This window comes from Indicator indicator, chromosome 37, assembly GCF_027791375.1.
Source record: "Indicator indicator isolate 239-I01 chromosome 37, UM_Iind_1.1, whole genome shotgun sequence".
NCBI lineage: Eukaryota > Metazoa > Chordata > Aves > Piciformes > Indicatoridae > Indicator > Indicator indicator.
In genome coordinates, this window is record NC_072046.1 from 3,073,029 (window position 1) to 3,095,687 (window position 22,659).

Here is a 22,659-nt window from a genome sequence, read left to right on the forward strand (position 1 = left end):
TTGGGGCTTTTTAGCCCAGAGAGCAGCCTGAGGGGGGATCTGATCAATGCTGATCAATACTTCAGGAGGATGGGGCCAGGCTCATTTCAGTGGTGCCCAGGGACAGGGCAAGGGGTGAGGGGCACAAACTGGAACATGGGAAGTTGCATCTAAACATGAGGAGGAACTTCTCTAATTCAAGGCTGGCTGAGCAGCAGAGCAGGCTGCCCAGGGAGGTGGTGGAGTCTCCATCTCTTAAGTCATTCCAAACCCTGTTTGGACACCATCCTGTGCCACTTGCTCTGGGTGACCCTGCTCTGGCAGGGGGGTTGGGCTGGGTGATCTCCAGAGGTCCCTTCCAACCCCCCCCCCCCCCCCCCATGCTGTGATTGCTGCTAGCCCAGGGTGCTCACATGCCCTCAGCTAGCTCCAGATGGAGCCAAAGCCCAGCACACCACTTCATGCTGGGGACACTGGCCACCAGTGCCAACTGCAAACTGGCTGCTTTCCTCTGTGGGCATTGCCCAGCAAGCCCTGATAAATGCTCTCCCCCTTCCAGAGCAGCTCCTGTCCCAGGCAAAGACACTTGTCAGGGTGAAGTGAGAGTGGCAGCAGGGTGGTGGCAGCAGGGTGGTGGCAGCAGGGTGGTGGCAGCAGGGTGGTGGCAGCAGGGTGGCTGCTCCCCTCATATGGGCTTGGACTTGATGATCTTTGAGGTCTCTTCCAACCTTAATGAATCTCTGATCTTCTTCATGGCAAAGCAGCAAGGAGGAGACAGGAAGAGCAGCACTGGTGTGTGGCAGGGCAGAGGTGGTGCTGTGGCTCAGGGCTCCTCCTGGAGCTTTCTGCCTCAGCCCCCTCCCTCCCCATGCTGCCAGGCAGGGCAATGTCTCCTGAGATGCTCTGGGCTGTGGTGCACCCCAGGAGGGTCATCAAGGGGTGAGAATGATGAGGACCACAGGGTGAGGCTGGGTGTGCAGGGACTGAAGTGAGGTTGCTCTGTCTGGAGAGGAGAGAAGCTGAGAGGAGACCTTCTGGCACCCTGAAAGGAGGTTGGAGCCAGGTGGAGGTTGGGCTCTTCTCCCAGGAGCAAGTGATAGGACAGGAAGAAATGGCCTTAGGCTGCACCAGGGGAGGTTTAGGTTGGACATGAGGAGATCTTCTCAATAAATATCTAAAGGGTGGAGGTCAGGAGGGTGGGGCTGGGCTCTTCTCAGATGCTGTCCAGCAACAGGCCAAGGGGCAAGGGGCACAAACTGGAACCCAGGAGGTTCCACCTGACCAGAAGGAGAAACTTCTTTGGTGTGAGGGTGCTGGAAGCCTGGAGCAGGCTGCCCAGAGAGGTTGTGGAGTCTCCTTGTGTGGAGAGCTTCCAGCCCCCCCTGGGCATTGTGCTCCTGGGCAAGCTGCTGTGGGTGCCCTGCTGTGGCAGGGGGTTGGGCTGGATGAGCTCCAGAGGTCCCTCCCAACCCTCACCATGCTGTGACTGTGTGACTTGCTGTGCAGGGAGGAAGGCTGAGGGTCAGAGGACCTTTTTGCTCCTCTAAACCTGGATGAAAGCAAATCTTGTGCATGCTCAGGTGCCACAATCCTGTGAGGTTTGCAGCCCTGGAGGAGTCAGCAGCTTCCTTCTGGGCTGTGTCTTCTAGCAGAGGGACTGAGAGCAGCCCCCAACAAGGGGGTGCCAGCAGCTGGCTCTCCCAGTACTGCCTGGCCCCTGTGGGGGCAGGAGGAGCTGGGGGATGGCTGGAGGCTGCAGGGCAGCCCAGCCTGACCCCTGCTCTCCCTTTGCAGAATCCCCTCTCCAGTGACAATGCATCCTCCCTGTGCAGCACTGTGGACTACAAACCCCCCCAGCCAGAGGAGGAGGAGGTGGCAGAAGAGGCTGAGGAGAGCAATGAGCCTGAGGAGTGCTTCACTGAAGGTGAGGAACCAAGCAGGGCAGGGCTCCCTGCAGAGAGGGGCAGCTGGCTATGGCAGGGCATTGCCAACCAGCCCTTGCAGACCCTCAGGCCCACTTAGCTCAGCCCAAACTCCAGAGCCTCCTGAGGCATGGCCAGAGATGCAGAGAGAAGATTCTGCCCTCTGCTCTGCTCTGCTGAGACCTCTCCTGCAGTGCTGTGTACAGCTGTGGAGCCCTCAGCACAAAAAGGACATGGACCTGCTGGAGTGGGTCCAGAGAAGGCCATGAAGATGATCAGAGGACTGGAGAGCCTCTGCTATGGGGACAGGCTGGGAGTTGGGGTTCACCAGCCTGGAGAAGAGAAGGCTCCAGGGAGACCTTGGAGCAGAAGGGTTCTGAACCAGACTGTTCAGAAGGGGCTGTGGGGATAGGATGAGAGGCAATGGTTTGAAAGTGGAGCAGGGCAGAGTTAGGATGGACATCAGGAGGGAGTTCTGCACAGTGAGGCTGGGGAGACACTGGAACAGGCTGCCCAGGGAGGTGGTGGAGGCTCTGTCCCTGGACATATTCAAGGTCAAGCTTGCTGGGGCCCTGAGCAACCTGCTGCAGCTGGAGATGTCCCTGCTGATTGCAGGGGGGGTTGGACAAGATGATCTTGGAGGGTCCCTTCCAACCCAATCCATTCTATGGTTCCACCACCAGGGAGATGATCCCAGTGGGAATTCCCTCTTCTGTGCACAGCCTCAAAGCCAGCAGGATCCTGCTCCAACCTCTCCCTAGGAGGCTTTCAAAAGACACTAAGAACAGGAACAAAGGGCCTGGGCAGGAGGTAACCTACAGCTCTTTGTCCCATCCCCAGGCTGTGTGAAGAGGTTCCCCTGCCTCTATGTGGACATCAGCAGTGAGAGGGGGAGGCTGTGGTGGAACCTGAGGAGGACCTGCTTCCGCATCGTGGAGCACGACTGGTTCGAGACCTTCATCGTCTTCATGATCCTCCTCAGCAGTGGGGCACTGGTAGGTCCTGCCCCCACCCTGCCCCCCTGGCCCCACTGGAAGGAGGAGCCCTCCTCATCAAGCTAAAGAGATGGTGCAGAGGGTTGCATGGGAGCTCCAGGCGAGGGGCTGGACTTGGTGATCTCACAGGGTGTGAGGGGTTGGAAGGGACCTCTGGAGAGCTTCCAGTCCAAGCCCTGCCAGAGCAGGACCAGAGAATCCAGCACAGGTCACACAGGAACACATCCAGACAGGGCTGGAAAGGCTCCAGAGAAGGAGACTCCACAACCTCTCTGGGCAGCCTGCTCCAGGGCTCTGTCACCCTCACAGTGCAGAAGTTCCTCCTCATGTTGAGGTGGAACCTCCTGTGCTGGAGTTTCCATCCATTGCCTCTTGTCCTATCCCAGGGCACAAGTGAGCAGAGCCTGTCCCTGTCCCTTCTTTCCTGACACCCAACCCTCAGTCATTTATAGACTTTGATTAAATCCCTTCTCAGTCTTCTCCTCTCCAGACTAACCACCCCCAGGGCTCTCAGCCTCTCCTCCCCAGGCAGTCTCCAGTCCCTTCAGCATCCTTGTAGCCCTCCCTTGGACTCTCTGCAGCAGATCCCTGTCCCTCTGAACTGGGGAGCCCAGAACTGGATGCAATATTCCAGGGGAGGTCTCACTAAGGCACAGCAGAGGACCTCTTCCAACCTCAAGCCTTGTGTGATGCTATGACTCTGGGATTCCATGCTTCTATGGTTCTAGAACAACACAAATTTCCTGAAGGTCCTGTGTCCTGTCTGTCAGTCCAACTTCCAGGTCTCAGAAACCTAGGACATATCAAATCAACTCAAAACTCTGGGTGATGGCAACCCAGGAACATGGGCAAGGCCCAGGCAGCAGCACTGGGGGCTGTGGGCATCACCTGGTTGCCTCCTGTGCAAAATGAGACAGCTGTGGGCAGATGTTTGATTTCAAACCCCATCTGCCTCAGGTCTACCCAGTGTCCAGCCTCCCCTTGACCTCCAAGAGCTCTGCATCAGCATGGTCACCCTTGTACAGCCCTCCCCAGCATCCACCATGGGCAGTGGTCCATGGGCTCAAGGCGTTGCCATCCCCTACAGCCTCCCCTACTGCTCTTGATGTCAGCCATGACCTATCTGCACCACCTGTTTAGCTTCCTGTGGATGGTTCCTCACTTCATTGCCTCCATACCTGGTGTCAGGAGGTGCTTCAGGAATCATCCATGGTTAACAGGTAGCTCCTGAGTACCTCCAGCCCCCCTGCACCCTCCCAGAACTCAGCCATCTGTTTAAATCCACCTCATTCACAAGCTGTGTCAGTCCATTGGTCCTCTCCAAGGGGCTGGGCTGGGTTTGAGTCAGCCTGGAAACCCACAGAGCTAATGGGGGGACCAACTTCTTGGTGGGTTTGGAGATAAAGAGGGAGGGAAGGAGAGCAGAGGGCTGGAGCTGGTTCTGAGATGTACTCTCAAGCATGTCTGCACCTGAAGGGCAGATTTGGGATAGCAGAGGCTGTAGCCAGTGCTGGAATCCATCCAAAGCTGTGCTGGAATCAATCCAAAGCTGTGCTGAAACAGCTGTGCAACATCTGGCCACCATCCTCCTCCCTCTGCTCACTTCTGTTCCATGTGCCATGTGGGCACAGCAGGAACCCAAACTGAAGGCCAGCAAGGCAGCCACAGGTGCAGGCTGGTGTCCTGGCTTTGGACCTCTGCTCAGACTGGTGGGAGTTTGGTGCAGCTGCACCCTGAGCTGTGTTAGGTGCTGGAGCTGGTCCACAGAAAGGCAACAGAGCTGGGCTGGAGCACAACAAATGTGGTGAGGAGCAGCTGAGGGAAGTGGGGTTGGTTAGTCTGGAGGAGAGGAGGCTGAGGGGAGACCTGAGGGGAGAAAGGAGGTTGCAGCCTGCTGGGGGTTGAGCTCTTCTCCCAAGGATCAAGTGATAGGAGGAGAGGAAAAGGCCTCAAGTTGCCCCAGGGGAGGTTTAGGTTGGACATGAGGAACAATTTCTTCCCCTTGAGGGTTGCCAAGGCCTGGCCCAGGCTGCCCAGGGCAGTGGTGGAGCCCCCATGCCTGGAGGGGTTTCAGAGCCTGTCAGACATGGTGCTGAGGGCCATGGTTTGGTGGTGCCCTGGCAGTGCTGGGTTGCTGCTTGGACTCCACCAATGTCTCTCCCAACCAAAACAATTCAGTAAATCCATGATTTGCTTCAGTGAAGCCTTGCTTCAGGGCAAAGCTCTCCACCAGAGCTTCCCAGGGTTGGTCCCCACGCTGCTCAGGGGCCACCTGCAGCCAGGCTCTCAACTTTTCAAGCTGGCCCTGAGCCCTGGGAGGCTCAGGCAGGGGTGGCTGTGGCTGCCCTGAGGCAGGCAGGGCTCTCCTGAAGCGTGACTGCCACCGAGCTCCCTGCCTCTTCCAGGCCTTTGAGGACATCTACATCGAGCAGCAGAAGGTGATCCGCACCATCCTGGAGTATGCTGACAAGGTCTTCTCCTATGTCTTTGTCCTGGAGATGCTGCTCAAGTGGGTGGCCTATGGCTTCAAGGTCTACTTCACCAACGCCTGGTGCTGGCTGGACTTCCTCATCGTCGATGTGAGTGTGGCCTGAGGAGCACCTCCAGAGCCAGGGCTAGCCAAGGGGGGTGGGAGCAGGAGGGAATTGTTGCAGGCCCCTCCGGGAATGCTCTTGCACCTGTCCCATCCTCTCCTTCCCCCTGGGAATGCTCTTGCACCTGTCCCATCTTCTCCTTCTCCCCTGGGAATGCTCTTGCACCTGTTCCATCCTCTCCTTTCCCCCTGGGAATGCTCTTGCACCTGTCCCATCCTCTCCTTCTCCCCTGGGAATGATCTTCCACCTCTCCCATCCTCTCCTCCCCCCCGAGAATGCTCTCACCTCTTCCATCCTCTCCTCCCCCCCTGGGAATGCTCTTTCACCTCTTCCATCCTCTCCTTCCCCCTGGGAATGCTCTTCCACCTCTCCCATCCTCTTCTTCCCCCCTGGGAATGCTCTTTCACCTCTTCCATCCTCTCCTTCCCCCCGGGAATGCTCTCACCTCTTCCATCCTCTCCTTCCCCCCGGGAATGCTCTTTCACCTGTCCCAACCTCTCCTTCCCCACTGGAAATGCTCATCCACCTCTCCCATCCTCTCCTTCCCTCCTGGGACTCCTCTTTCTCTGCAATCCTTCTTGCTTCTTGCCTCCTCACACACAAAGTGAGCTTTGGGTGGTTCCCAGCAGCCACCAGATACCCAGAACCAGCCCAAAACCCACCAGACCTGCAGAAGGTGAAGGGCTGGGGAGGCCCCAGGCTGTGGGGAGCAAGGTGCTGGCAAAGCAGCCCAAGGTGTTTGTCACATGGAGTCACAGCTCAGTGCCCACCCCACAGCTGGGCATGGGCAAGCAGGTGGAGGGCACAGCACAGAGAGAAACCAAATGTCTGTGTCAGAGCAAAGCAGGACACAGCTCAGCCTGGGGGTGTCACCTGCTGCTTCCCCAGGGAGTGGTTGTCTCCAAAGGACTCTGAGGGCTGGGGGGCAGGAGAAGGGACAGGGACAGGGACAGGCTCTGCTCAGCTGCACCCTGGGATAGGACAAGAGACAATGGATGGAAACTGCAGCACAGGAGGTTCCACCTCAACACGAGGAGGAACTTCTGCACTGTGAGGGTCCCAGAGCACTGGAGCAGGCTGCCCAGAGAGGTTGTGGAGTCTCCTTCTCTGGAGCCTTTCCAGCCCTGTCTGGATGTGTTCCTGTGTGCCCTGTGCTGGATTCTATGGTCCTGCTCTGGTAGGGCACTTGGACTTGATGATCTCCAGAGGTCCCTTCCAACCCCTAACATCCTGTGAGCTGTGAACTGAAAGGACCATGGGGTGGCTGTGGAATGAGGGCTTAGAGCCTTGCTTAAAGCAGTCCTCCACAGGAAGGGTCACTTCTTCCTTGGTTGCAGGAAGCCTTTCAAACCCTTCCTGTTTCCTGCTCATGCCAGAACAAGCCCATGCTGCTCCCCCAGAGCCCAGAAGAGATGTGGAGGGCCACAGGGTCTCCCAAATGCTCTGTGTCAGGGCAGGTTCTTCCCCCTGGGCAGTATTTCTGCAGCCCTCCCACCCAGGAGCAGAGACAGCCTCAGCTGGTTGGTCACCAGGAACCCAAGGACTCAGTGCCAGTCCCTGTGTGCCAAGACAAGGTGATGACCACCAGCCTGAGGGGGTGCTGGGGAGAGAGGGAAGGGCAGGAGCTGCAGGGGCACGGCTCAGCTGTGTTCCCACCTGAGGTGCTGCTAATCCCTTGGGCTGCTCCTTGCAGGTCTCCCTGGTCAGCCTGACAGCTAACTGGTTGGGATACTCCGAGCTGGGAGCCATCAAGTCCCTGCGGACGCTGCGGGCTCTGAGACCCCTGCGTGCCCTCTCCAGATTTGAAGGCATGAGGGTAAGGACCCCCACCAGGTGCTGCTGGCACAAGCAACGTGGCACCAGTCAGCAGTCACCTCCACCATGTGGCTCAGCAGCAGTGGTGGGACTGGGAGCTCCAGGCAGGTGGTTGGGCTGGATGATCTCTAAGGGCTCTTCCAGCCTCGAGAGTTCCATGATTCTGTGCCCTATGAGGAGAGGCTGAGAGCCCTGGGGCTGCTTAGTCAGGAGAAGAGAAGGCTGAGAGGGGATTTAATAAATGTTTATGAATAACTGAGGGCTGGGGGTTAGGAGGGAGGGGACAGGGACAGGCTCTGCTCAGCTGCACCCTGGGATAGGACAAGGAGCAATGGATGGAAACTGCAGCACAGGAGGTTCCACCTCAGCATGAGGAGGAACTTCTGCACTATCAGGGTCACAGAGCCCTGGAGCAGGCTGCCCAGAGAGGTTGTGGAGTCTCCTTCTCTGGAGCCTTTCCAGCCCTGTCTGGATGTGTTCCTGTGTGCCCTGTGCTGGATTCTCTGGTCCTGCTCTGGCAGGGGGCTTGGACTCGATGATCTCCAGAGGTCCCTTCCAACCCCTAACATCCTGTGATGCTGTGAACTGAAAGGACCATGGGGTGGCTGTGGAATGTAACCCCAGCTGGTTTCAGGGCCCTCCAGATCAATGAGATCAATGCAAAGCCACCTCTGATCCAGCTGGAAGCCCACTTGGTGCTGCTGGGGCAGAGGGGGAGGGTAGGGCTGGGCCGCAGGGGCTGCGAGGGTCAGCTGGCTCCCCAGCCAGGCCCTCCAGGGTCTCTTCTCCGCTCACAGGTGGTGGTGAACGCCTTGCTGGGTGCCATCCCCTCCATCATGAACGTGCTGCTGGTGTGCCTGATCTTCTGGCTGATCTTCAGCATCATGGGGGTGAACCTCTTTGCAGGGAAGTACTACCGCTGCGTCAACACCACCACCGGGGAGCTCTTCCCCATCAGCGAGGTCAACAACAAGAGCGACTGCCTGGCCCTGCTCCACACCAACCAGGTCAGGTGGCTCAATGTCAAGGTCAACTTCGACAACGTGGGCCTGGGATACCTCTCCTTGCTGCAGGTGGTAGGTACCGAAAGCAGCTGCTGCCCCTCCAAGATGGGTGGAAAATTCCATCTCCCCTCCCCGCCCCCCAGCATTAAGTGGTCAGAGCAGCCCAGCTGGAAGCACAACTGGAGCTGTGTCCACAAGCAGAAGTGCAATCTACAGTGAGATGCAGCCCTGGTTAATGTCTTCATTCATGGTCTGGATGAGGAGGTAGAGTCCACCATTAGTAAGTTTGCAGATGACACCAAGTTGGAGGCAGGAGTGGATCTGTTGGAGGGTAGGAGGCTCTGCAGAGGGACCTGGACAGGCTGGAGAGATGGGCAGAGTCCAACAAGATGGCATTCAACAAGTCCAAGTGCCAGGTGCTGCACTTTGGACACAACAACCCCAGGCAGTGCTCCAGGCTGGGGACAGAGTGGCTGAGAGCAGCCAGGCAGAGAGGGACCTGGGGGTGCTGGGTGACAGCAGCTGAACAGGAGCCAGCAGTGTGCCCAGGTGGCCAAGAAGGCCAATGGCATCCTGGCCTGCATCAGGAACAGTGTGGCCAGCAGGAGCAGGGAACTCATCCTGCCCTGTGCTCAGCTCTGGTTAGGTCACACCTTGAGTGCTGTGTCCAGTTCTGGGGCTCCTCTGTTTAAGAAGGACATTGAGAGACTTGAACGTGTCCAGAGAAAGGCAACGAGGCTGGGGAGGGGTCTGGAGCACAGCCCTGTGAGGAGAGGCTGAGGGAGCTGGGGGTGTTCAGCCTGGAGAAGAGGAGGCTCAGGGCAGACCTCACTGCTGTCTACAACTACCTGCAGGGAGGTTGTAGCCAGGTGGGGGTTGGGCTCTGCTCCCAGGCAAGCAGCACCAGAACAAGAGGACACAGTCTCAAGCTGTGCAGGGGGAGGTTTAGGCTTGAGCTTAGCAAGAAGTTCTTCCCAGAAAGAGAGATTGCCATTGGGATGTGCTGTCCAGGGAGGTGGTGGAGTCACCATCCCTGGAAGTGTTCAAAAAAAGCTTGGATGTGGCACTTGGAGGCATGTTTTAGTTGTCAGGAGGTGTTAGGTATTGGGTGATAGGTTGGACTTGATGATCTCTGAGGTCTTTTCCAACCTGGCTGATTCTGTAATTTTCTGAATGAGTACAAAATACACAATACTGACAATATTTACAGGTATTTACACTTGATAAACAGCCAAGATCACCAAAACCTGGCCAAAAACCAGGGCAGCTCATAGCTTCCCCTTCCCTGCTCCCCTCCTTACCCCCTGAACACAAAGGGACAAGAGACAAGAGCAGAGAGTTATTTTGTTAGGCTACCCAGCCACAACAAAGACCACAGCCAAGGGCAGCACAGCCAAGCTGAAGGCACAAGTTGGTGTCTCCCAGAAAAAAGCAAAAGGCAGTGTGTACATCTAACTTTGTGTCTATTGTCTGCCCAGTGGGATTGGTTAGCATCAGAGAATTGTCAGGGTTGGAAGGGACCTCAAGGTTCATCCAGTTCCAACCCCCTGCCATGGGCAGGGACACCTCACACCACAGCAGGTTGCTCACAGCCACATCCAGCCTGGCTGCAAAAACCTCCAGGGATGAGGCTTCCACCACCTCCCTGGGCAACCTGTGCCAGTCTCTCACCACCCTCATGGGGAAGAACTTCTTCCTGACATCCAATCTGAATCTCCCCACTTCTAGTTTTGCTCCATTCCCCCCAGTCCCATCACTCCCTGACACCCTAAAAAGTCCCTCCCCAGCCTTCCTGTAGCCCCTTTCAGGTACTTGAAGGCTGCTTTAAGGTCTCTCTGGAGCCTTCTCTTCTCCAGTCTCAACAATCCCACCTCTCCCAACCTGTCCTCATGGGACATGAGGCCTTTCAGCTGCTGCTTAGCTCCAAACTTGGTATTTAACACACAAGAAAAGCACTGCAGAGCCCAGGAGGAAAGGGACAATGTAGAAGATGGGATGGAATCGTGTCCCCAGGGAACCACTGTGGATAAGTGTGGGAAGTACCAAGCCTAGAGGTGAAAGTCCTCCAGACAGACTTCTGGAGAAGTCCTGGATGCAGGAGCAAGGAGGTGGCTGGGGTGGGGTGAGTGCCAGCAGATCCAGGGCACCCAGCAGTCACTGACTTGCAGAAGAACACAAAATCTAGAGGCTGTGATTAACCACCTTGAAATTCAGCTTCCTCTTCGGGTTGGTTGTTCCATCAGAGTCAGGAAATGAGACCTTTGGGCTTTTTGTTGAGCAAATCAGCAGCAGAAGACACACTGCAACCCTCCCACCTTGCCCAGCAGATAGTCAGGGGGGGTGGAGGTGGCACAGGGTGGGAGCAGGAGGGAGGCAGCTGGCCCTGGATGGCTCTGTCATGGGGAAAATGCACTTTGGTTTGGGGGAAAAGAGTCATTTGCTTCTTTACCCAGCCTGGTTCCACTCAGGTGTCTGGGGAAGTGGGATGGGAGGTTCCCCTCCCCCTCTAATCTGCACAAGTGGGGCCACATCTGGAGTCCTGGGTCCAGTTCTGGGCTCCCCAGTTCAAGAGAGACAGAGAACTGCTGGAGAGAGTCCAGGGGAGGCTGCAAAGCTGCTGAGGGGCCTGGAGCAGCTCTGTGAGGCTGAGAGCCCTGGGGCTGAGAGCCTGCAGAAGAGCAGCCCCAGAGGGGAGCTGAGCAATGCTCAGCAAGAGCTAAAGGCTGGGGGGCAAGAGGCTGGGGCCAGACTCTGCTCAGTGGTGCCCAGGGACAGGCCAAGGGGCAAAAGGCACAAACTGGAACCCAGGAGGTTCCATCTGAAGAGGAGGAGAAACTTCTTTGTTGTGAGGGTGCTGGAGGCCTGGAGCAGACTGCCCAGAGAGGTTGTGTGGAGTCTTCTCTGGAGAGCTTCCAACCCTCCTCTGGGCAAGCTGCTGTGGGTGCCCTGCTGGATGATCTCCTTTCCAGCCCCACCATGCTGGGATTCTGGGATTCTGGGAAGTGCCTGCCTGGTGAGCTCAGCCACAGAACAGAGCTTGTGTTGCACTCTGCTGTGCAGATGCAGGCTGCAGTGCTCTGCACCGTGGTGCTGCTCCTGTGCATTCAGCTCAGGGTCCCTCTCCTGCCATGCCCACTGAGGAGCTGTACCTCCAGGCCAGGCAGGCATGGGCAGAGCTAAAGCCCCAAACCAACTCCATCAGCCTCCACTCCCCCCTAGCCCCAGAGCCCTCCTGCCTAACCTCCTCTTCTCCTCTGTCCCCACAGGCAACCTTCAAAGGCTGGATGGACATCATGTATGCAGCTGTGGACTCAAGGGAGGTGAGGAGAGCAGCAGGGATGGCTCACACCTGGCACCAAGCATGGCTCACACCTGGCACCAAGCATGGCTCATCTCAAGACCTACTTGGCCCTGACAGGCTGGGAGCAGAGTCCTGGGGCCAAGGAGGAGCTCAGGGTGGGCTGGGGATGGACCTCTCAAATGCATCACCCCCCAGGCACTGCCTGGTGGTGCTGGTGGGGCTGCCTGCATCCCACCCTTGGCTTTGGCTAGGACATGAGTTAAGGAGTGGAGAAATCACAGAATTGTCAGGGCTGGAAGGGACCTCAAGGCTCAGCCAGTTCCAACCCCCCTGCCATGGGCAGGAACACCTCACACCACAGCAGGTTGCTCACAGCCACATCCAGCCTGGCTGCAAAAACCTCCAGGGATGAGGCTTCCACCACCTCCCTGGGCAACCTGTGCCAGTGTCTCACCACCCTCATGGGGAAGAACTTCTTCCTGACATCCAATCTGAATCTATCCATTTCTATTTTTTTTTTTCCATCCCCCCCAGTCCCATCACTCCCTGACACCCTAAAAAGTCCCTCTGCCTCAGTTGTGTCCCTTCTGGTGCAAGGTTCTGCACATGGATCCGTGCAGCCCTGGTATCAATCCAGGCTGGGGGTGGAGGGCTGGAGAGCAGCCCTGTGGAGAAGAGCTTGGGGGTGCTGCAGAAGGAAAAGCTGGAGATGAGCTGGCACTGAGCACTGCCAGCCAGAGCCAGCCCTGTCCTGGGCTGTGTGGGCAGCAGGGGCAGGGAAGGGATTCTGCCCCTCTGCTGTGCTCTGCTGAGACCTCCCTGGGGTCCATGGACATGAGGATGTCCATGAGGATGTCCAGAGGAGGACATGAAGATGTTCAGAGGGCTGGAGAACCTCGCCTATGGAAACAGGCTGAGAGAGTTGGGGCTGTTCAGCCTGGAGAAGAGAAAGCTCCAGGGAGACCTCAGAGCAGCCTTCCAGTACCTAAAGGGCTCCAGGAGAGCTGGGGAGGGACTTTGGACAAGGGCTGGGAGTGACAGGATGAGGGACAATGGCTTTGAGCTGGGAGAGGGGAGATTGAGACTGGAGATGAGGAAGAAATTGTTGAGAGTGAGGGTGGGGAGACACTGGCACAGGTTGCCCAGGGAGGCTGTGGCTGTCCCCTCCCTGGAGGTGCTCAAGTCCAGGCTGGATGAGGCCTTGAGCAAGCTGGGCTGGGGGGAGGTGTCCCTGCCCAAGGCAGGGGGTTGGCCCTGGATGATCCTTGGGGTCCCTTCCAGCCCTGCCAATCCTATGATTCTATCAATGTCCCTTCCCTGTCTGCTCCCACAGGCACTCAACCAAATGGTTCGGAGCAGCCTCCCCACAGCCCTGTCTGGATAGAGTCCCCCCTTGGCCAGGAGCTGGGGGCTATGCTCTCTGGAGGGGGTTAATCTCCTGTTTCCCATCTCTCCTGGGCAGATTGAAGAGCAGCCTTCCTATGAGATCAACCTCTACATGTACCTCTACTTCGTCATCTTCATCATCTTCGGATCCTTCTTCACCTTGAACCTCTTCATCGGTGTCATCATCGACAACTTCAACCAGCAGAAGAAAAAGATGAGTACCTGCAGGGTGCTGCAGCCACTCCTGTGCCCTGGGGCACTGCCCCAGCATGGGGGGGACCAGCACCCCAAGGCTGCTGTGCCTGGTGCTTGGCTGGAGCCCAGGGCCCCTCTGCAGGATGAATCCCTGCTAGCTGTCAGTGGCTTCCTGCAGAGGGAACCAGGAGAGCTTGGACAGGCAGCACCTGGGGACGTGTCCTGGCCACAGCACTGCCAGAGGGTTTCAGAGCAGCAGGCTTGGGAGAGAGAGATAATGGTTGGGCTTGATGGTCTGAAAGGTCTTTTCCAACCAAAACGATTCTGTGATTCATTTATGGGTGCAGAGGGAAGAGGCAACAGAGTCTAGAGAGACAGGAGAAGCTGGAGAGACCCCACCAGAGGCCACAAAGCTGCTGAGGGGCCTGGAGCAGCTCTGTGAGGAGCAAAGGCTGAGAGCCCTGGGGCTGAGAGCCTGCAGAAGAGCAGCCCCAGAGGGGAGCTGAGCAATGCTCAGCAAGAGCTAAAGGCTGGGGGGCAAGAGGCTGGGGCCAGACTCTGCTCAGTGCTGCCCAGGGACAGGCCAAGGGGCAGTGGGCACAAACTGGAACCCAGGAGGTTCCATCTGAACAGGAGGAGAAAATTCTTTGGTGTGAGGCTGCTGGAGGCCTGGAGCAGGCTGCTGAAAGGTTGTGGAGTCTCCTTGTGTGGAGAGCTTCCAACCCCCCCTGGGCATTGTGCTCCTGGGCAAGCTGCTGTGGATGCCCTGCTGGAGCAGGGGGTTGGACTGGATGAGCTCCAGAGGTCCCTTCCAGCCCAACCATGCTGGGATTTGGGGATTCCATGAGATCTGTCTCCTTTCTCTGGGCTCTGCCACAGCAGGCATGGGCAGACATCTGACACTTTTGCCATCACTTTGACTTCTCCCACCCCATGGCCCTCTCCCATCATTTTTCCTTGCATCCAGAAGAAACCCAAACTCTGTTTCCAAGTGAGGAGCACAGGGCTAATGGCCCAGGGAAGCGAGGAGTGGGTGGGTGGCATGGAGCACGGTGGTTGTGCCCAGGAAGCTCTGAAGCACTCTGAGATGCTGCCTTGGTCCCAGCAGCACCTGGCCAGCAAGGAGAGGGTGAGGCCCAGCAGAGCATGAGGTGCCACATTGCTGCAGCAGGCTGGGAGGCAGCATCTCAGCTCTGCAGGAGGAAACTCCACTGCTGGGGTGAGCACCCATGGGTGAGGTGGACTAAGGGAAGCAGCTTAGAAAAGGGTAAGCAGGGAGGAAGCAGATTGGAGTGAGATGGTGTTGGCCTCTTCTGGCAGGTACCTAATGACAGGACAAGAGGAAATGGCCTGAAATTGTGCCAGGGGAAGGTTAGGTTGGAGATTAGGGAAAATTTCTTTGCTGGAGGAGTGGTCAGGGGTTGGCACAGGCTGCCCAGGGAGGTGGTGGAGTCCCCATCCCTGGAGGTGTTCAAGAAATGTGTGGTCATGGCACCTGGGGCCATGGTTTAGTGGCCAAGGGGGGGCTGGGTTGCTGGTTGGACTGGATGAGCTCAGAAGGCTTCTCCAACCTGAATGGTTCTCTGATTCACTGAGTCAGTGCAGTGGCCAATGGCTGGTAGGAGCCTGGCTGTATACTCTTGGTGGACCATGGTCAAGAGATGTTTGGTGGGAAAAGGTGGTCCCAAGTCTAACAGCAGTGATTCTCTTTATACTTTGGAGGCAAAGACATCTTCATGACAGAAGAGCAGAAGAAATACTACAATGCCATGAAGAAGCTTGGCTCCAAGAAACCCCAGAAGCCCATCCCCAGGCCCTCGGTACGTTGGGTTCATCACCCTGGAGAGCAGCAGGGAGGGAGCACTTTGGGCCCCCAGCTGCCCCCAAGGGAACAAGAAGAGTCTAGGGAAGAGCAGTTGCCAGGACAAGGAGCCAAATCCTGGGTCCCCACTGCTGCTCCTCAGACAGGACCCTGTTAAGAGCTTCAGAAGACCTTCAGATCAAGCAGCCTCCTTTGGCTTTGCTCTTCAGGCCTGGATCTGCTGGGGGGGAGCCTCCCTTTTACAGGGTTTTCTCCCCACTCAGAGTGAGTTGGGCTGGGGAGCAGCTCAGCTCCCACCACTCTGGAAGGGACATGGATCCAGGCAGTGCACTTGGGTGTGGGTTTGGCAGCCCTGCTCAGGTGAGGCCTTTCCCACCTGTTTATTTTTGCCCTGATGCACTGTTAGCTGTGGATACAATCAGAGGGCAGCTGCCCCCTTTGCCCACACCTCCTAGCCATGGTGCCACCAGATGGGCTTCATCCTTCAAGGTGCTGGGCATCCTCCTACCATAACATGTGGGGCCATGGCACCTGAGCATGAGGTTTTCTACACCCTTTCAAGTATGGTTCCTTCTTCTTCTTCTCCTCCTTGCTGTGTCTCTGGTTTGCTGTCTGTCTGTCTGCTGCTCCCACTTCAACCTCTGCCTCTCCCTCACCACCACACGGCACTGGCTGCAGAACAAGGTTCAAGGGATGGTGTTTGACTTTGTCACCAAGCAAGTGTTTGACATCACCATCATGATCCTCATCTGTCTGAACATGGTGACTATGATGGTGGAAACAGATGATCAAAGTGAACTCAAGACATCTGTCCTCTACAAGATCAATCTGGTCTTCATCGTCATCTTCACCGGGGAGTGTGTGCTCAAAATGTTTGCCCTGCGCCACTACTTCTTCACCATTGGCTGGAACATCTTTGACTTCGTGGTGGTCATCCTCTCCATCTTAGGTGAGTCACAGGATCACAGGGTTGGAAGGGACCTCTGGAGAGCTTCCAGTCCAACCCCCCTGCCAGAGCAGGACCAGAGAATCCAGCACAGGTCACACAGGAACACATCCAGACAGGGCTGGAAAGGCTCCAGAGAAGGATACTCCACAATCTCTCTGGGCAGCCTGCTCCAGTGCTCTGTGACCCTCTGTGTCGGTGTGAGCTGAAATTCCCCCCCCACCAACAATAACCAGGCTAGCCCAGTCTGGAAGCAAATGAAAAGCTGTATTTACAAGCAGAGTCTAAAATCTACAATGAAATGCAATGAATATGTACAAATATACAAAATTCACAACATTCACAAATATATACAATCAACAGAAAAAGCACAATCGATCTCCCTTTGCTTCCCCCCCAAGGGGACCCTCCCAAAGGGGGCCTCCCTCTCCCAGGAGCTTCCCCCCAGACCCCCCTGGACAGAGAAGCACAGTTAGTTAAGCAGAAAGTTGTTAACTTAGCTGCCAAGGTCAGTACGTGTTATCTTCAGCCAGAAGAGAAGAAGAAACAGCAGCCAGACAGCCCAGCAACTGCCCCCACTGCCGAACGCAGAATGTGCAGAGTGCCTACTTTGTTTTGGGTAATAGTTCTTAAACATTTCTATCTATCCAATGGAAGTGTTTAGAACAATCGTTATTTTGCTTTCTTACACCCAATAGTGACTTATTTACATTCCTTCACTTTCTCTGTTCTGAACTTTGCAAGGAAAAATTAAAAAGACAGTTTCAAACCATCACAGTCCACCCCTTCTAAACAATTCCATTGGCTGCTACTATCATTTATCTAATCTAAAATAATATCTACAACAATAGGTGAATAAAGACCATAGTCCATTCCAGCTATTTCAGATGTAGATGATTCAAAAGAGTCAAATCACAGGAAAAACAGCAAACAGCTTGTTTCCTCGCAGATGGAGCGAAGAAAGGAGCAGGGACTCTCAGGTGACTCAGGGCTCTCAGGGTTCGTGCACCGTAGATCTCATGAACTCTCCTCTTGGGCGCGATGCTGTATCTGCGCAACACTCTGAATTTAACCTCTCTCAGCCAAAGTTAGATTTCTTTGTGGAATACACTGAATTTCACCATTTTCTTGCATCACCCAGTAGGTGTGACCAGGACCTTCAGCAGAAACCACCCCTCGGACAGGTTTGGCCTCTCCTGAAGGAGAAAATACCCAAACAGTTTTGCCTAACAGATTCTTTTCTCTGATAACAGGAACTCTATCACCTTCTTCCTTTCGCAACAAATCTGATTGGGCAGGTCCAGCTCGATTCACTGAACCTCTACTATTCACCAACCAGGTTGCTTGTGCTAAATGTTTCTCCCAGTTTTTCAAAGATCCACCCCCCATGGCTTTGAGAGTGGTTTTCAGCAAACCGTTGTAGCGTTCGATCTTCCCTGCAGCTGGTGCATAGTAGGGAATGTGGAATATCCACTCGATGCCGTGCTCTTTGGCCCAGTTTTTTACAAGATTGTTCTTGAAATGAGTTCCGTTGTCTGACTCAATCCTCTCTGGAGTTCCGTGTCTCCACAGGATTTGTCTTTCCAGACCAAGAATGGTGTTACGTGCAGTTGCATGTGGAACTGGATAAGTTTCCAGCCATCCAGTGCTTGCCTCTACCATAGTCAGCACATACTGCTTACCAGATGGAGAACGAGGTAGAGTGATGTAGTCAATCTGCCAGGCTTCACCATACTTGTACTTGGACCATCGGTCACCGTACCACAAGGGCTTGATCCGCTTTGCCTGCTTAATAGCAGCACAAATGTCACAGTCATGGATGACTTGTGTGATAGCATCCATGGAAATGTCAATGGATCTGTCACGAGCCCATCGGTAGGTTGCATCTCTGCCTTGATGTCCTGACGAGTCATGGGCCCACCGGGCTAAGAACAGCTCACCTCGGTGTTTCCAGTCAAGATCAGGATCAGGATCAGAGTTTGTGTCCACCTGGGAAACTCTTGCAGCTAGATCTGCCTGATGGTTGTGTTGTTGTTCTTCAGTAGCTTTGCTCTTAGGAATGTGAGCATCGATGTGTCTCACTCTCACTGGGATTCTCTCAATGCGAGCAGCAATGTCTTGCCACAGATCTGCAGCCCAGATTGGCTTTCCTTTCCTCTGCCAGCCATTCTTCTTCCAGTCTTTCAGCCAACCCCACAAGGCATTGGCTACCATCCACGAGTCGGTGTAGAGATAAAGCTTTGGCCATCTCTCACGTTCAGCTACGTTAAGAGCTAGCTGGACAGCTTTTACCTCTGCAAATTGACTGGATTCTCCTTCTCCATCTCTCGCTTCTGCATCTCTGCGTGTTGGACTCCACACTGCAGATTTCCATCTCCGCTTGTTCCCAACCAGACGACAGGAACCGTCTGTGAACAAAGCATATCTCTTTTCATCATCAGACAGATCACTGTAAGGAGGAGCTTCCTCAGCACGAGTTACTCTCTCCTCTGGAGGTTTAGCACAGCTTGTGCCTTCTGGCCAGTTTGTGATCACCTCCACCAAACCAGGCCTTTCGAGATTTCCCATTCGAGCTCTCTGTGTTATCAGAGCCATCCACTTAGACCAGGTAGCATCTGTTGCATGATGTGGTGAAGAACCTTTGCCTTTGAACATCCAATTCAGAACTGGCAATCTAGGAGCTAGAAGAAGTTGTGACTCAGTTCCAATCACTTCAGAAGCAGCTTTCACTCCTTCATAAGCAGCTAAAATCTCTTTCTCTGTTGGAGTGTAGTTTGCCTCTGAGCCTCTGTAGCCACGACCCCAGAAACCAAGAGGACGTCCTCGTGTCTCCCCTGGAGCTCTTTGCCATAAGCACCAGGTTGGACCATTGTCACTCGCGGCTGTGTACAGAATGTTCTTAATGTCTGGACCAGTTCGGACAGGTCCCAGACCCATTGCTTGGACTACCTCTCGCTTGATCTGGTCAAAGGCTGCTTGTTGCTCAGGACCCCATTGGAAACTGTTTCTCTTTCGAGTCACATCATATAGAGGTTTCACAATCTGACTGTATCCAGGAATGTGCAGTCTCCAAAATCCCACTATGCCTAAGAAACGCAGAGTTTCTTTCTTGTTGATGGGATTTGCCATGGTGGAGACTCTGTTTATCACATCCATTGGGATGTGACGGCAACCATCTTGCCATCACACTCCCAGAAACTGGATTTCTCTGGCAGGTCCTTTCACCTTGTCTCGCTTGATAGCAAAACCAGCTTGCAAGAGAATGTCAATGATTTTATTACCTTTCTCGAAGACTTCTTCAGCAGTCTCACCCCAGACGATGATGTCATCGATGAACTGAATGTGTTCTGGAGCTCCACCTTTCTCCAAAGCATCATGGATCACTGCATGGCAGATGGTTGAACTGTGAATCCACCCCTGGGGCAAACGATTGAATGTGTACTGAATGCCTCTCCAGGTGAAAGCAAACTGAGGCCTGCATTCCTCTGCTATGGGAATAGAGAAGAAAGCATTAGCAATGTCTGTGGTAGCATACCATTTGGCCTGCTTGGATTCCAGCTCATATTGGAGTTCCATCATGTCTGGCACAGCTGCACTCATGGGTGGAGTTACTTCATTCAAGGCACGGAAATCAACTGTCAGACGCCACTCTCCATTCTGCTTTCTCACAGGCCAGATTGGACTGTTGAAAGGTGAATGAGTTTTGCTGATGACCTTCTGACTCTCCAACTGACGAATCAAGTTTTGAATGGGCACCAAAGAGTCATGGTTGGTTCTGTATTGTCTGTGATGCACAGTTTGAGAAGCAACCGGCAGCTTTACATCCTCTATCTCATGTTGTCCCACAACTGCAGATTCATCTGAAAGCTCAGGTCTAATGGACAACTTCAATTTTCCTCCATCAATTTCTACAGTTGCTATTCCAAAAGCCCATTTGTAACCCTTAGGGTCTTTAAAACGTCCTTCTCTCAGAAAGTCAATTCCCAAAATACAAGGTGCATTAGGACCTGTTACAATAGTATGTTTCTTCCACTGCTTCCCAGTTAAACTTATATCAACCTCTATCTTAAACAACTCTTGAGATCCACCAGTGACTCCCTGAATAGTTATAGATTCTCCCCCTTGATAATTTGATGGTATTATGGTGCACTGAGCTCCTGTGTCAACCAAGGCCCTGTACTTCTGAAATTTTGAAGTGCCAGGCCACTGGATGTACACATCCCAATAGATTCTGTTATCTCCATTATCCCTTACCTCCCCCTGGCGGAAGGCAGGGCACCCCTAATGGTGGGGATTACCTCCACATGTACAGCTGGCACAATGTCCAGCACCAGAATTAGGATCACTGTTGGAGCTATCAGAGTTGTTCTGGGAAACTGAGGAAGCGACAGCTACCCTCCTGGTATTGCTACGTCGGGATCTGCCCCTCTGCAGCTCCCGTAACCTCTTGAAAAGATCAGAAGTTGGTTGACCATCCCATCTGTTCATGTTCTCACCAAACTGATCACGCAGAGTTATCCAGATACTGCCACGTGATTGCCTCTGCTGTCTGTTTTGGTTTGACCTATTCTGGAATGGCCTTCTTGGAGCACGTCTGTTCCTAACAGCTGAAACTTGTATCCATCTGGAGGAAGAGGAATCAGAATCATCCCCCTTCATCAAGTTGGATATGGAGGTTTTAAGTTCCTCCTTCAGCTCTTTCATGCAATTCTTCATTTCTCCAGACAAAGTTTCAATGGCTGAAACCAAAGAAGTACGTGCAAGACTATCCTCCAACTGCCTCATTTGGTCAGTGAAATGGCCAACAGTGGGAAGTGCTCCACCATAATTTCTTGCCACAATCCTGCTTGCCAGAATAGTAGCATAATTAGGAGGAGCAAGCTTAATGAGCTTTTTGGCAAGGCCTGTTCCAACAGGAATTTCATCAGGATTCAGAGTCTTATGATCTCCATACATTACTTCTCTCACAGCAAACTCTCTCAGACGCTTGATTCCCTCAGCTATTGTGGTCCAAGGCTTAGGGTTCCATGGTAAATCATCTCTGCTGGGGTACCTCAGCGAGACTGCCAGTAGGAGGCGTGCCCACAGAGAAACTTTACCAATGCACTTGCCTAGATGCCTGTCTATGCCTGTATCCTTTGAGAGCATCCCCAACTGAGAGGCCGACTTGTCACCTACCACCAATGCTGGGGCTCCCATATCAAAACACCTGGCTAGCCAAGACAGGACTGGCTCATTATCTCCTCTGATGTAATCCTTCCTCACATGTCTAATTTCCTGTCTGGGTGCATTAGCTGACTGTATGTCATCCTTCATCATCATCATCATCATCATCCTGAGGTCGCTGTCCCCATAATCCTATTTTAATCCTCCGTTGAATTTCCTTGAGTTCAGAGGCACTACCAGCAGTTGCTAATCTACTAGGGTCTACATCCTGACCTACATCTCCATCATCCATGTGGGGTCTCAAGAGGTCTACCAGAGTTTTAAGGCTAACCCTCTCTTCCTCATCAGAAGGATCTTTCTTAACAGAGGGACCCTGAGTAGAAGGACCCTCATCTCCATCTGCACCATCTCCTGCAGCATCTGCATCTCTCCTTTTACGCTTTCTGGTTACAGTGGCCACCAAATTTACTGGCTTGGTTTTCACATTCACAGCAGAGTTGGAAGAGCAAGTAGCCTTATGTCTTTCTTGATACAGTGCTATCAGTAGCCATATGATTATTCCAAGAAGCAACAAAATTAAGGCAAGCACAAGATATCTAGGGTACCACTGGTTCCAAAGACCCTCTGTAGTTGTAAGAGGAGTAACAAACTCATATGTGTCTGCTAGCAGATCCATAGTTGAGTTACCATAGCTTCTTAGCCCAATAAGACCATAACAGAATTCACCAACATTCAGTAACTTGTTCTTAACCCAAAGAAACGACTTATATGCCACATATCTCACAATCTTGTCTATCATGCAGGAAACAGCCCATCTGTAGACAATCACACTGATAATAGATGAAATAAAATTACTCAAAATCCAAAACAGCTTCATTTTGCTTCCTAATCTGAGCAGAAATAAATCAAACAAGCAATCGAGCCCCGAGTTGGAGCGCCAAAAATAAAAAGTGTGTCGGTGTGAGCTGAAATTCCCCCCCCACCAACAATAACCAGGCTAGCCCAGTCTGGAAGCAAATGAAAAGCTGTATTTACAAGCAGAGTCTAAAATCTACAATGAAATGCAATGAATATGTACAAATATACAAAATTCACAACATTCACAAATATATACAATCAACAGAAAAAGCACAATCGATCTCCCTTTGCTTCCCCCCAAGGGGACCCTCCCAAAGGGGCCTCCCTCTCCCAGGAGCTTCCCCCCCAGACCCCCCTGGACAGAGAAGCAGAGTTAGTTAAGCAGAAAGTTGTTAACTTAGCTGCCAAGGTCAGTGTGTTATCTTCAGCCAGAAGAGAAGAAGAAACAGCAGCCAGACAGCCCAGCAACTGCCCCCACTGCCGAACGCAGAATGTGCAGAGTGCCTACTTTGTTTTGGGTAATAGTTCTTAAACATTTCTATCTATCCAATGGAAGTGTTTAGAACAATCGTTATTTTGCTTTCTTACACCCAATAGTGACTTATTTACATTCTTTCACTTTCTCTGTTCTGAACTTTGCAAGGAAAAATTAAAAAGACAGTTTCAAACCATCACA

General features: G+C 53.7%; 1 protein-coding gene across 1 annotated transcript in view; it reads left to right on the forward strand.

Moving 5' to 3' along the window:
• The window catches only part of LOC128978483 (sodium channel protein type 4 subunit alpha-like), a 57,856-nt gene that overhangs the window by 30,328 nt on the left and 4,869 nt on the right, over nt 1-22,659 (forward strand). The window contains exons 16-24 of the mRNA XM_054396426.1: nt 1,774-1,903; nt 2,742-2,896; nt 5,302-5,475; nt 7,184-7,306; nt 8,103-8,381; nt 11,576-11,629; nt 13,073-13,210; nt 14,907-15,011; nt 15,692-15,962. Coding sequence (XP_054252401.1) covers nt 1,774-1,903; nt 2,742-2,896; nt 5,302-5,475; nt 7,184-7,306; nt 8,103-8,381; nt 11,576-11,629; nt 13,073-13,210; nt 14,907-15,011; nt 15,692-15,962 — 1,429 coding nt within the window. The remainder of the gene's footprint in view (nt 1-1,773; nt 1,904-2,741; nt 2,897-5,301; nt 5,476-7,183; nt 7,307-8,102; nt 8,382-11,575; nt 11,630-13,072; nt 13,211-14,906; nt 15,012-15,691; nt 15,963-22,659) is intronic.